Source organism: Benincasa hispida, chromosome 2 (assembly GCF_009727055.1).
Source record: "Benincasa hispida cultivar B227 chromosome 2, ASM972705v1, whole genome shotgun sequence".
In the NCBI taxonomy this organism is placed as follows: Eukaryota; Viridiplantae; Streptophyta; class Magnoliopsida; order Cucurbitales; family Cucurbitaceae; genus Benincasa; species Benincasa hispida.
In genome coordinates this window covers 38,872,427-38,885,210 of record NC_052350.1, presented here as the reverse complement: position 1 = coordinate 38,885,210, position 12,784 = coordinate 38,872,427, and the positions used below count along the sequence as shown (strand labels likewise).

The 12,784-nt window shown below is 38.3% G+C and overlaps 1 protein-coding gene and 1 long non-coding RNA gene across 3 annotated transcripts; both read right to left on the bottom strand.

The window, feature by feature from the left end:
* Positions 1-600: 600 nt before the first annotated feature.
* LOC120072084 lies at positions 601-1,590 on the bottom strand. Its single transcript, XM_039024502.1, has one exon. The coding sequence runs from the start codon at positions 1,588-1,590 to the stop codon at positions 601-603; it is 990 nt and encodes a 329-aa protein (XP_038880430.1).
* Positions 1,591-4,590: 3,000 nt separating this feature from the next.
* On the bottom strand, positions 4,591-6,991 carry LOC120071749. 2 transcript variants are annotated; one of them, XR_005480330.1, is made up of 3 exons: positions 6,204-6,991; positions 5,839-5,890; positions 4,591-4,870 (listed from the first exon to the last, which is right to left on the bottom strand). It is a non-coding gene; the product is annotated as an uncharacterized LOC120071749 (long non-coding RNA). The 2 variants fall into 2 exon arrangements; XR_005480329.1 differs by having other exon boundaries at positions 6,388-6,991.
* Positions 6,992-12,784: the final 5,793 nt, after the last annotated feature.

Here is a 12,784-nt window from a genome sequence, read left to right as displayed (position 1 = left end):
ATGGTCCAACCGCTATGACATGCATACTTAGACTTTTCTATCATGAGATGAGTTTTGGTAAAAATCTCAAAAGAACATATCTAAGATTTTATTAATTAGGTAGAAAACTATATAAAAAGTTTATTTTACAAAACACCAGGATCCATAAAACATTAGCGTAGTGATATAAAAATGCATATGCCTATAATAGTGAGCTTGATGGTTGGCCATTTAAGCGATGTCTAGTTCCTGTCTCTTATACACATCTAGATGTGTATAAGAGACAGTGTCTAGGATGATAAGGGTCACCCCTAGTTTATGTCCTGATACTGACAATTCACAGTTTTCTACTACTGAGTGGGCCAACATAGATACTCGGGCAGAAGTAGCTACGGATAGAATGTAGTCTAAGGGCTTTGATGTTAATTGAGCATGTTGTGCAAATGTTGTAGAGATGAATGAATGACTAGAGCCCGAATCAAATAAAGTAAAGGCATAATACCCGAGGATGGGTAATGTACCTGTAACAACTGCATCTTGATCCTCTACCTCTTGACGTGTAACAGCAAACACCCGTCCTTTCTGTTATTGGGTAACCTTATTACTAGTAGGCTGGGTGGTCTAGGTAGTTGATACTTGGTTGATGAGCTTTGGGCAAGCCTTTGCATAGTGACCCGTCTGGCCGCAGTTGAAACACACCCCTAAGTTCCGTAGACATTTCCCCTGATGGTGTTTTCCACAATTTCTGCACTTAGGATATGTGAATGTTTGACTCTTCTGTTGTGACTGTACGCCTTGAGTGCTTTGGGAAATTTTTGCTTGCCGTTGTGAACGTTGGAAGCCTTGTTGGGTGAATTTCCATTTTTGATTTGGCATGAATCCTCGTTCAGAAGTTGAGGTTTTAACAGCAAGATCTACTTCCATGAGTAAGGCTGACTTGAGGGCAAGAGCATACTCTTTGTGTCGGAAAGCAGTAACAATGCCTCGAATGCCTTCTCTTAATCCCCAAATAAAGCTTTCCACCTTCTTCTCTTCTGTGTCCACTAGTCGAGGGACAAAGTGAGACGAGCGATCAAATTTCCGTTCATACTCTGCCATCGACTTGTTCTCTTGACGAAGATTACGAAATTCCACTTTCTTTTGATATCTCACTGTCAACGGGAAATACTTGTTGTAAAAGGCCTGATTGAATTGTTGCCATGAGACTGAACCTTTGATTGTTCTTTGTGTGGATTCCCACCAGAACTTTGCATCGCCTCTTAACATGAAGGTGGCACAATTTACTTTCTGTTCTTCTGAGATGTTCATATGGCGGAAAATAGTTTCTATTTCTGTTATCCAATTCTCTGCTGTAATTGGATCCACAAATGATCCATCAAATATTGAAGGATTGAACTTTCTGAATTCTCGAATGATCTTTGAGTCATTTGTATCATTGGTTGTTGGTGTGGTGGACAAGGTTCTGTTTCCATTACTCATATTTTGTATCACCATTTGTAGCGCATCTGGTGTAAGTAACACGTAAGGCGTCTGTCCATGTCCTTGATTTTGATCGCTTGTGGATTCACTTCGAGGTCTGCCTCGTCGTCTTGGAGCCCTTTGTGGTGGCATCTGGTACACACATTTTATTTTCATAATAAGGAAGCAATCTAATTTTAATTAAAAAAATTTTAACCCATACCTTTTGTTTACTAAATTATTTACTAAATTACTCGTTTGAAAATTCCACTTACCAGCGTATTTGGCATAACTGTGGGCATCACTTAACAAGTCGAACCATCAAACACCACGACTTTTTTAATTAGTAGAGCCTAATTGGCTCAAATGCTCTGATACCAAACTGTAACGACCGGATCCTTACATATTATGGTCCAACCGCTATGACATGCATACTTAGACTTTTCTATCATGAGATGAGTTTTGGTAAAAATCTCAAAAGAACATATCTAAGATTTTATTAATTAGGTAGAAAACTATATAAAAAGTTTATTTTACAAAACACCAGGATCCATAAAACATTAGCGTAGTGATATAAAAATGCATATGCCTATGATAGTAAGCTTGATGGTTGGCCATTTAAGCAACGTCCAGTTCTGCCACCTACGCTGTGTCCTTACCTACAAAGTCTGTAAAATAGGATGAGTATATAATATACCCAGTAAGTAATTTTCACAAAGGGTAGTGAGCAAATGCACAATCACATGCAACATGTTCTGAAAACATATGATTGGGACCGAAAACATATAATAACATATGATGGTTGGTTATGCTTCTAACGTAAATTTCTCCGCCCTGGTAGGAAGATAAGGACTTAAGCGAAAACTAACTCATCTGATGATTAGCGGGTCATGCAGTCAGTAGGTCCAAAGTCACATCTAACATCAACCATTAGCATAAACGTAAGATTGGACTAGAAGGGTGAAACCATACATACCCTGTTAGTCCCTAGCATAAACTTGACATAGAATTGGGTCTAGAGGGGTGCAACCATACATGCCCTGCTAGCCCTAGAAGCATAACCTTTATCTAATATTTCATCGTTGTAAACAAACATAATGCATGGGGTCCCTTGTCGATAAATGTATTTTAAAAATGTAATGCAACAGAACAATAACATAATTATGCAGCATATTAAAGGTACACTACCATGAAACACTTAAAGAGAGGGTGAGATAAACTACTTACCTTGACTGCGATCCTAGTTATTCCTTATTATTCCTTATGGTTTAATCAGTAGAGCTTTCCCTCTTAAACCAGAAGGAAATTTGGGCAGCACTTCCCTCCCATTTCCTCCTTCTAACTAACAGAATTACTTCACCCTTTTCACACGATTTCTACTACTAAGTTTTGTTTGAGAATGAGTTTAACTTCCAGCCCAAAGCCTCCTATTTATAGCCGTTTCCAGCTCTTCTCTATGTGACAATTCATCCTACAAATTACTTTTTTAAAATTACTTAGGTTTAAGAATTTCTCTTAATAAGAAACATAATTTTGGCTAACGTTTGCCCTTACGTCGTCAACCTTTGTTTGTATTCAATTTTAGGGTTCTCCATGTATAATCTATAAGATCGTGGCCAAATTCAACGCATAATCTACGCTTCTGTCCAAATCTCGCTCTCTCCAGCTTTCTCGCTGGCTCTCGTGGCTCTCGCTCTCTCCAGATTTCTCGCTGGTTTACTCTCGTGGCTCTCGCTCTCTCCAACTTTCTCGCTGGTTTACTCTCGTGGCTCTCGCTCTCTCCAACTTTCTCGCTGGTTTACTCTCTCTCCAGGTTTCTCTCCAATCTCACTCTCTCTCCAGGCACTTTCTCACTGAGAATCTCGCTCTCTCCAGTTTCTAATTAATCCTTCCTGATTCTGCCCCCTTATTCATTATTTTTGGATAGTTAATAAATTTCTTATTTTTTCCAATTCTAAATTTTCACCCGATTTTCCTATTAAATTTATTTGTTTTCCTGTTTTCTAAATTAGGGTTAGGGTATTACATTTACTACCTCCTTAAATAAAATTTCGTCCTGCTTAACATTTGACATTTAATTTTCTGTAGTGTATGCGTACAAATTTGGGTTGTTACAGCGTTCAAGGCATGACTCACATATTGGTAAAGAGTTTTAAACCATTTAGAAGTCCACTTTTCACCAACCTCTCAATCATATTGAGATTGATGTGACCTAACCTTAGATGCTAAAGATGAGCATTTTCTTTAAGAGAAATTCTCAATCGTTTTACGGTGGTTGTTGTTTTGAACATTTCAATACTGATCACGAGTTTTATGACTAACGACATTAGTACATATAAGTTATTTTCCATTGAACCAAAAACTAACTCCATTCCATTTTTAAAAATAAACAATTTATTCTCAGAGAAGGATATGGAATATTTTTGTTCAATTAGACAAGAAACAAAAATTAGGTTGCTCTTGATACAAGGAACTACATATACGTCATCTAATAATATATATCGTTTCTTGTCCAAAAATAATTTAAGCCTGCCTACAGCAACAACTGAAATGGCCTCACCAGTACCGACTTTAAGAGTTATCTCTCCAGCTTCCAAGTATTTCCAGGAATTAAATCCTTAGTGGGAAAACACACGAGGTTAGTTGTTGATGGAAATTTGGTAACGCAATATGCGATGCATGTCTTAAGTTATGCGTTTGTTCTCATGCGTCGGTGGTCATGCGTTGGAATGAAAAGTATGCGTTAATCTCTTATGCAATGACCATGCGTTCCCATCACAAGTTTTCTTGCGCTCTCGCCAAGTATAACGAGATCGCAAGTTTCTCAGGTGATCCAAGGTCGAACTCAGGGACTTATAGCCAAATGTTATGTGGCAATATGTTTGCGGCGAAGAAATAAAAGAATGATGAGGGTTACGAGCTATGCACTACTCCTACTTCTAACTAACAGATAAAGCAGTGGAAGTATGACTGAGAGGTAGAGACGCGGCAACAGTTAACGCGTAGTAAAATGTATGGAAAAATAGATGAAAAGGCGAGGATGCCTTTTGTCACACCCTTTCCCAGATTACCCTTCTTAATCCAGAAGTGAATGTGACGACAGTAGTTACCAATCCTTTTGTGGCACTTACTGTCTAACTTACATAACCTGCTTAGATCCCTGAAATACATATATAACATTCAACAAACTAATGGAACTTTAAAAATAACCTCAGAACACCAGGGATCAACAACAACATAACTACATGATATTAACACATACAGAGTTCAACGGGTCCCAATATACTTTACTAGTCCCTAATATGAGCAACACATATGTACATACATTTACAAAATAGACACCTAAAACTTCTCTTTAGACTTTGGACTTTTAACTGAAGTCCTTGAGTGGCAGAGCAGCATGACAGCTAACCTCTGGGGAGATGACCACTACCTGGGAAAAGAAAAACATTTGAAAGAATGAGCTACTCGCCCAGTGAGTGACCTATTAAAAACATAAATCTCATGTTTAAACTGGAAACTAGAAAACAGAATACTGGAACTAAAACAAGCCAAGCAAACGTGTACATAAAACTTTTAAAACCATTGTATCTAAAACATAAACTTGGCAACTATTATTCATGTCATCATCAACATCATATAGCCCTATTATATGCTTTGCTGGACTATGCCTTAGTCTATCAGTCTAGAGTGGTCCTCTTGCTCACTCTTTATCATCCTTTACTGCATTACTACTTAACTAGGAAGGAACCCTTTTGTTCACTTCCTAAAAACATAATTTTCAATCCTAGTTGAGAGAGAACCTTTACTCAATTCCTCAACGTCAATCCATAGTTAGTGTGACACTACCAATAACAACTTTTCTTATATTCATGTGATTCTAGTTTAAGTACTGTCATACCTTAGGTACTACTACTCAGATACCTTCTCTGTGTACTTCAGTATCGAGCTGTTTGGATACCTTCTCCATGTCTTTCAGTATCGAGCTATTCAAATTCTAGGACAAAACTTCAGTACCTTCTCATCTAGTCCTTCAGTACTGAGCTATTCAAACCTAGGACTAAGCTTCAGTACCTTCTCATCTAGTCCTTCAGTACTGAGCTATTAAATCTAAGTTTGAGCTTCAGTACCTTCTCATCTAGTCCTTCAGTACTAAGCTACTCACACTGAACTTGCTTATTCTTATCTCTTGATGACTTAGTTGCCCAAAAGCTTTCCATACTAACGCATCATCTTGTTCATTGAAAAGCATAGCATAAACATAACATTAATGTGAGATGAGTTGTCTGGTAACTATTTGAGAATAGTTGTCATAAATAGCTTTCAGGAAACATACATTGTTGGACATTCATAAGCATTAACAATTTACATAAAACATTTAAAGCATTTAGAGTCACTCACAATTTCAGGCTCGATCCTTCGGATTTATAAGCCTCTCCTAATTGAACTTGGCCTGAAAATCACATTATTAACTTATGGTTATCCTCTAAATGATTATCCAGTCCAAACACTGCATAAAAAATTCAACATTTTACCATAATTCTCTTAATTTCTAAAATATTTTAACTTTAATTAAACTTCTCTAAAACCTTAATTTAGTCTACGTTTTACCCAATTTCCTCATTGACCCTAATCGAGATTTACTTAACCAATTAACCGCTTAATCATCTTCAAAATTAAACTAGGATCCCAATTTCCTCCAATTCCATGCTTTATCATATGAATACCAAACTACCACTACTTATGATTGAGAACACTTTAATTACCATAAATTTGGATTTTTCAGCTTTTAATGACGGACAGAAGTCATCTTCAACCTCCAGCCCACATTTTCTTCCAAATTCGGCCAGTTTTTCGGTGATACTTCCGGCGACCAAATTCGCTCATTTAAGCCATACCCACTCGAATTAATTCATATAAACCTCTTACCCATCCTCTAAACTATCTTACCTCACATTTTGGAGTCTTGAATCGCCCTAAATCTTCTGGAATCGGTCAAATATTTCTTGATACCCCTGTTTTCCGGCGAGAAGTTTCAGAACTTTTTCCCAGCTTGAAATTCATCAATCCCTAACCATATAACCTAAAATATCTTGCTTAAACTTTCCAATAAGCATATTAACCAACTATCCTGAGAATTTGAAGCTTTGACAACGCTTGAATAACACCGAATCAGCTCCAAAAGTCACGTTTCTCTGTTCGCCCGAAATTCTGTGTAGTCTCGGTTTTCCTATTAATTCACCAATTTTCAGTCAAAATTAGCTCTAACGTCCTTCAAGAAAAATGTTAATAAACCTCTTAACTTAGTAACCTCAAAATTTCAGCTTCAAATTTGGTTTCTACAGCTCAAGAACTTTAAAACACTAAAGCCTGTTCAGACTGTCCGAAATTCAGACTTAACCCGACTTTTCATTCAAATTCCTCAACCTCCACAGCTCCAATCACTCCGATAACCCTCGAAATTCTCTTCCTCACGTCCCTCTACAATTTCATCAAAGAAAATTAGGGTTTGCTCGAGGGAATCGGTATAAATCGGTCTCATTCTCAAGCTGGTCACCGCCTTTCTTTTTCTTCTTATTTCTTTCTCTTTATTTTATTTATTTACTTATTTATTCATTTCTTTTCTTTCTTTTCTTTTTTCCTTTTTTTTTTTTAAAAAAAAGTTCCTCTTCAAATACCTTTTCCTTTTCCAAAATTCCACTTTCTTCTATTTCTTCCTTTTCTTTTAGATTAATTCCCTTTCTCTTCTTCTTCTTTTTTTTTTTTTTTCCAAACTAACTTTAACTTTAATTATTTTAATTGTTTCCTTTAGGAACAATTCAAGATCAAGGGCTTACATCTTCACTGTAACATTAAGCTTGATCGAGGGTAACCCCAGCCAACGCAAGCTATGCGATCATGCTATACACACTTGACGTAGATGCATACGATGTATATGCGATAGTGCCGAAAAGCCTATTTCTAAGCTTCTATATTCCCGCTCACGTGCTCTCACACATAAGCAAGATAACCGCATATCACCATATCCTATTTAAAGGGCGCATACGCTGTGTAGTAGCAAACAGAGTTTATTTCTAAGTTCCCCATTCTTGCTCATGCGATCCAATCCGCTCTCTTGAGTCTTAGATTTGGTTTTTAGACTACTCTCCCAAGTATGCCTAAATGATGAATGATGCGCTCATAAGACAAGGTAATCGCATAAACCTGGCTGACATAAGATTATTCCTATCTCTAGTGAACATTTGCTTACATTGCTTAATACGACCAACCACTTACCCTCCGGGAAGTTAGTTGCTACTGATTATACTCATAAACAAGCATTGCATTTGCTTATAGACAAGCGTTGCTACAGCTTCATACTAAGCAAATAAAGTTTTCTCACAACACTCGCGCAATGCACACGGGTGGTTTGCTACATGCTTCATATTCCTATGCCGCATGATTAAGTATGCGATATTCTAGCAGTCTTACTTAGTGATGCAATGAAAGTAAAGGATGCTAAGTAAATGAAGATGGAGATGGAATCGACGGAAAATACAGAAATGCATTTATCACAAAATGTATTAATCTCTTATGCCACAATATAATACAATACAAGGATAGAAGAGATACGGAGGGGCGGATGGAAGTAATGTCTTGCTTCCATCAGATGTGTGTCAAGGCTGCCGGTGGTGCCATGTATGGGGGGTGGAGTAGACTCTCTCGAGCTCTAACTCCGGCGAAGGCTCCGGTCATCACTCGGAATGGTTGAAGGAGATGAAGAACTCTCAAGCTATCTTCTCACGCTTTGGTCTGGATCACAAGGATCTGCCCTCAGGCAGAAAACCCCGCTCTTATACACATCTAGATGTGTATAAGAGACAGCATTTGGATTGTGCATGGATGGGCGGTGGAGTAGACTCTCTCGAGCTCTAACTCCGGCGAAGGCTCCGGTCATCACTCGGAATGGTTAAGGGGATAGAATGGTTAAGGGGATGAAGAACTCTCAAGCTATCTTCTCACGCTTTGGTTTGGATCACAGGGATCTGCCCTCAGGCAGAAAACCCCGGATGATTTGAAGTTCTGCTCAACGGCTTCTATTTATAAAGCTTGATCACCGATAGCATTAATGGACCTACTCTAAATCTGACATCGTGGCGTGATGGTTCTTTTCTGAATCTCTACTGCTAACGGCGTAGTAGGTGAAATGTCAACATCATCTTTTTGATAATCCCAGTTTATGCGTTCATGCTTGCATTCCACCAACCTTGCATTCATCCCTTTATTATGGTTATTACTTTGTAGCCGCAATCTCCCTGCGATAACCGCATTCGCTTGATAGCCGCAACACCCATATGACTGACGTATGTGATCACCGCATGCGATCGTCTCCGCGATAGCCTGGCTCCCGCGTATGCAATCGATTTCTGCGGTTGCTACAAAAATAAACAATTGAATGCATAATAACGTATAATAGTGGGTTAGCCGAGATTCTTAATGCTGATAGATGCAAACTCATTTTCTCATGAATTCTAAGTATAATCGCCGCATCTTCTACTTAACAACCCTCATAATTCTAAATAAAAGGCCTATAATGACGTGCATTTCTGCCCGTCATCATTAGTAGCTCTTGAATCAACTATCTAGGCAAAATCATCATTCTCTACTAAGCACGTCTCCAAGACAAATAAATCATATTTATTTTCTTTGGAGTTCTTCATTTTCTGGAGAGTAGGGGGATCTTCTCCACAACCCAAGTCATAAACTCCAAGTTTCATCTCAGAGGACAATCCTCGTCGATGAACTTCATCAGAGTTGGCAACGATTGCTTTATCTGTTAGTCCTTTGACATTCAATATAGACTGGAGATTATCTTGGGAACTAACAATACTAGTTCTACTGTCATCAATCTTGTTTTGCTTGAATCGTGAGAACTTTCGTTCAAATAATTCTCGCATTGATTGCATGATCTCACGTGCAATGTCCAAGTCTCAAACTTTTTGGCCAACGCACCAGGTATGCTTGCCAAAATGTGAACTCGGGCGTTAAAATTAGCCTTCGTCCATACCTCATATGCATCATGAACATTTCATGGTGCATCAGGGGTTGGAACTTGAGGACAGTCCTCGATCATGACAATTTCGAGGTCGTTTAGCACAAAAAAACGTTTTAATGGAATCTTTCCACGTCGTGTAATTGAAATCGGTCAAACTAGAAAAAACAACTAATAGAAAAATGCTATTAGACATATTTGCTAAAAAACAAACACATTGATCTACATTAGATTTTAGCTTAACTCCTAAAAAAATTCAATCAGTTTTAGCAAAAATCTAAATGAACCCCATTTAATATCTAATTTTGCAATGACGCTTCAGTGATTTAGGACAAAAGCCACCGAAGGGTAGTCAGTTATCCCTTCACTGAATTGAGACACTCTCAACCAATCATTACACCAGAATTAACTCTTATTCCTATAACAATCAGTCATCATTTATTTGGTCAAGAAATCATTAACTTGCTTAATAATTTCCCGTAAGTGTGACCCTCCATTTTAGACCCTAAAGTTTCGCCTTAATGAGCCAATTAAAGGAAAAAACCGATTGGGGCAAAAGCTAAAACGATCCTATCCATTTATGGAGTTCGCCTTGATATTGACCTAATACATAAACCATCCGAAAAGGGAAGCTCCTAGAGCGCCTCGAGACCGTGCAAGAAGATCTCACGGCGTAAACCAATGAAAGAGACCGTAGAACATGTTGACTGTTGGGGTCGATGCCCTAAAGATTCGTGTCCTGTATTTTGTAAACAGTTTGTACGAACGCTTGTGATGTATAATATATGATATTTACTTCACTTCTTGATTTTTCTCATTTGGATGTTTTATTTTCTTTACCACAACCCAATAAACTAAAATCTCTGATTGTTTTTATGTAACTGAAGCATGTATGTGGTGACATACAAATGGATCCTGTCTTAAGTGATAACCAAAATGGTTTGTAGTATATGGATATAGGAGGGAAACCTTATCCTGGTAATGATACGGATGCGGCCCGCTTTGTGGAATGGTTACAAGTGTTGTGACTTGTCACAGATGGTCTGATCCTGATCATTCGTGTAGGGGACATGTGAGCGGGGGCGTCCTATACAAAGAGTTTGTATAAGACCTGACCAGGAAGTGTTAACATCTCGTTATATAACACCGTTCATGATAAAGACTTCACTTCACTAAGATGACCATAGGTAACATGACCTCAATCCTGAGTGAGTTGGGAACTTCTGCCATTGAGGGCGGACCTTTGATTTGCATGGGTGCGAGTGGCCAGGCTACCGACTCAAACTTACCATTTTGGGGATTCGTCTGATTTGGGAGTTGGGAACTCAGCTACACAAGATGGAATTCATTCCTTCCCCGAAGTAGGGGTAAGTAGATAGATAGCTCCCTTAAGGGCTGATCCTAGGGCTTGAACAATGTGACGCACACACTTTCTCATTTGCTCGAGAGGTGTTAACACATAGTTGGACTGTGTTGTATTGTTCATTAGAGGGATCGGTGTATTTAAGGAGTGAGATGTAACTACATGGGCAAAACGGTAAATTGGCCCAGCTGTACTTACGACCATCTGTGAAGGATTATCGTACTCATGATTGGTTATATCCAATGGATACAAAAATATATCTGTGGTAAGAAGAGTTTAGTTGCCGGTCTTTAGTGGAATGCTTGACAGTTAATGAATGGTGAATCTCGTGGCTAAAGAGTTTAGTCAGCTATTCACATACCATTGGAGCTTCGAGCCATAGGTCCATAAGGTCCCTTGGTAGTTTGGATACAAATTGAGAATCAGTTTTGGGTCAATTTGAAATGTTCAAATTGACAAGAAGGAGTACAATTATATATGATATAATTGATATAATTGAACTGGTTAATTATATATGATATAATTGATTAAACGTATGAGATACATAATTTGGAGGAAACTGGATATAAATATGATTTATATCAAGAGAGGAGAAAACACTATGGTTGATATATGATATCAAACTATAAGTTATGAATATAATATGATTAGATTTATTAATTGTTAATTGGACGGTTATGAGATAATTGGCCGGCTTTTTCTCCGAATTCATGCGTTAGTGGGAAGTTCAATTCAGTTCTAGTAACAGAAGAATAAAATGAAAATGGTTTCTATTTTTCACGAGAGATACGCATAATTGCTCACGGTGTGTTAAGCATTTGATCGCATAATGTTTGAGAGCCTATACGATAGCCTACCATTCACTAAATGATCACACACCCGCACCTGCGTTTTTCTAAACCGGTCATGTATCATTTCATAGACGATCGCTTAGCGCCTGAGCATAACTAAACGATTGTATAGACGATTGCCCAACTTTTACTACCCAATCGTGTAACGCACACTAAACGATCAAACACCCGACTATACGATAGTCTTTCCATTTTCCCACTTGCTTGATCTTAGTACACGACAACCTTTCCTCCTCACCTCTACCAATTCCATCAAAGCCCACCCTTTGGATTCTCACTCCGAGAATACTACGGGCTCTGAGTGGTGGTGTCGTTCCTATTGCCTGTTGTTCGTGTAGACGACCGGGGTGTTACTAGACGATTACTTGCTGGTTTAGCCAGAGCGAAAGGTCGTTCGTGGAGAAAGCGATTTTTCAAGTGAAGAAAAGTCTTCAACTGGAATGTTCTCTCGGACTTTTGTTTATTTATCCTTTTAGTATGCCAATAGTTTAGCATTATGAATGCATATTTGTATGTTTGAATGCATATGTGGAAATTCTATCACAATGAATTGGAAAAATCCGCTTCCGCTTATAGGTACTCTTGTATAAGAGTTCCTTCAATTGGTATCAGAGCCAGGTTCTTGATATTCCAATTTCATTGCTGCAAAGAATTGCATTTACATTCTCGGTGGGTATCATCATGTCTACTCTCTGTTTTAATTGTTAAATCGTTTATGGATGTGTGGATTAATAGAGTTTTCTAGGGTGAAACCTCAGTTTGTTAAATTCGTTTACATTTCCAGTTAATTGTAAAGGCCCATGCATTTTTTGGCATAAATAATTGCTATCGAGTTTGTATTCAAAGTTAGTTTGAGTTTTGATTCGTTCGTGAAGAAGTTCATAGCAAGGGATGCTGTTCTTCGAGGAAGAAGACGATCAAGTGTTGGTCGAATCGTGTAGGCGATGAGGTAGACGATCGTTGAGTATCGAATGCTTGGATGTCGTTTAACGTGTGCGCGCACTAGATGATCGTATAGCTCAGCAAGCCTCATCGCTTAGTTACTGAATATATGATCGTGGACTTAGTATCAGATCCTTCATTGACACACATCCCTCTCCC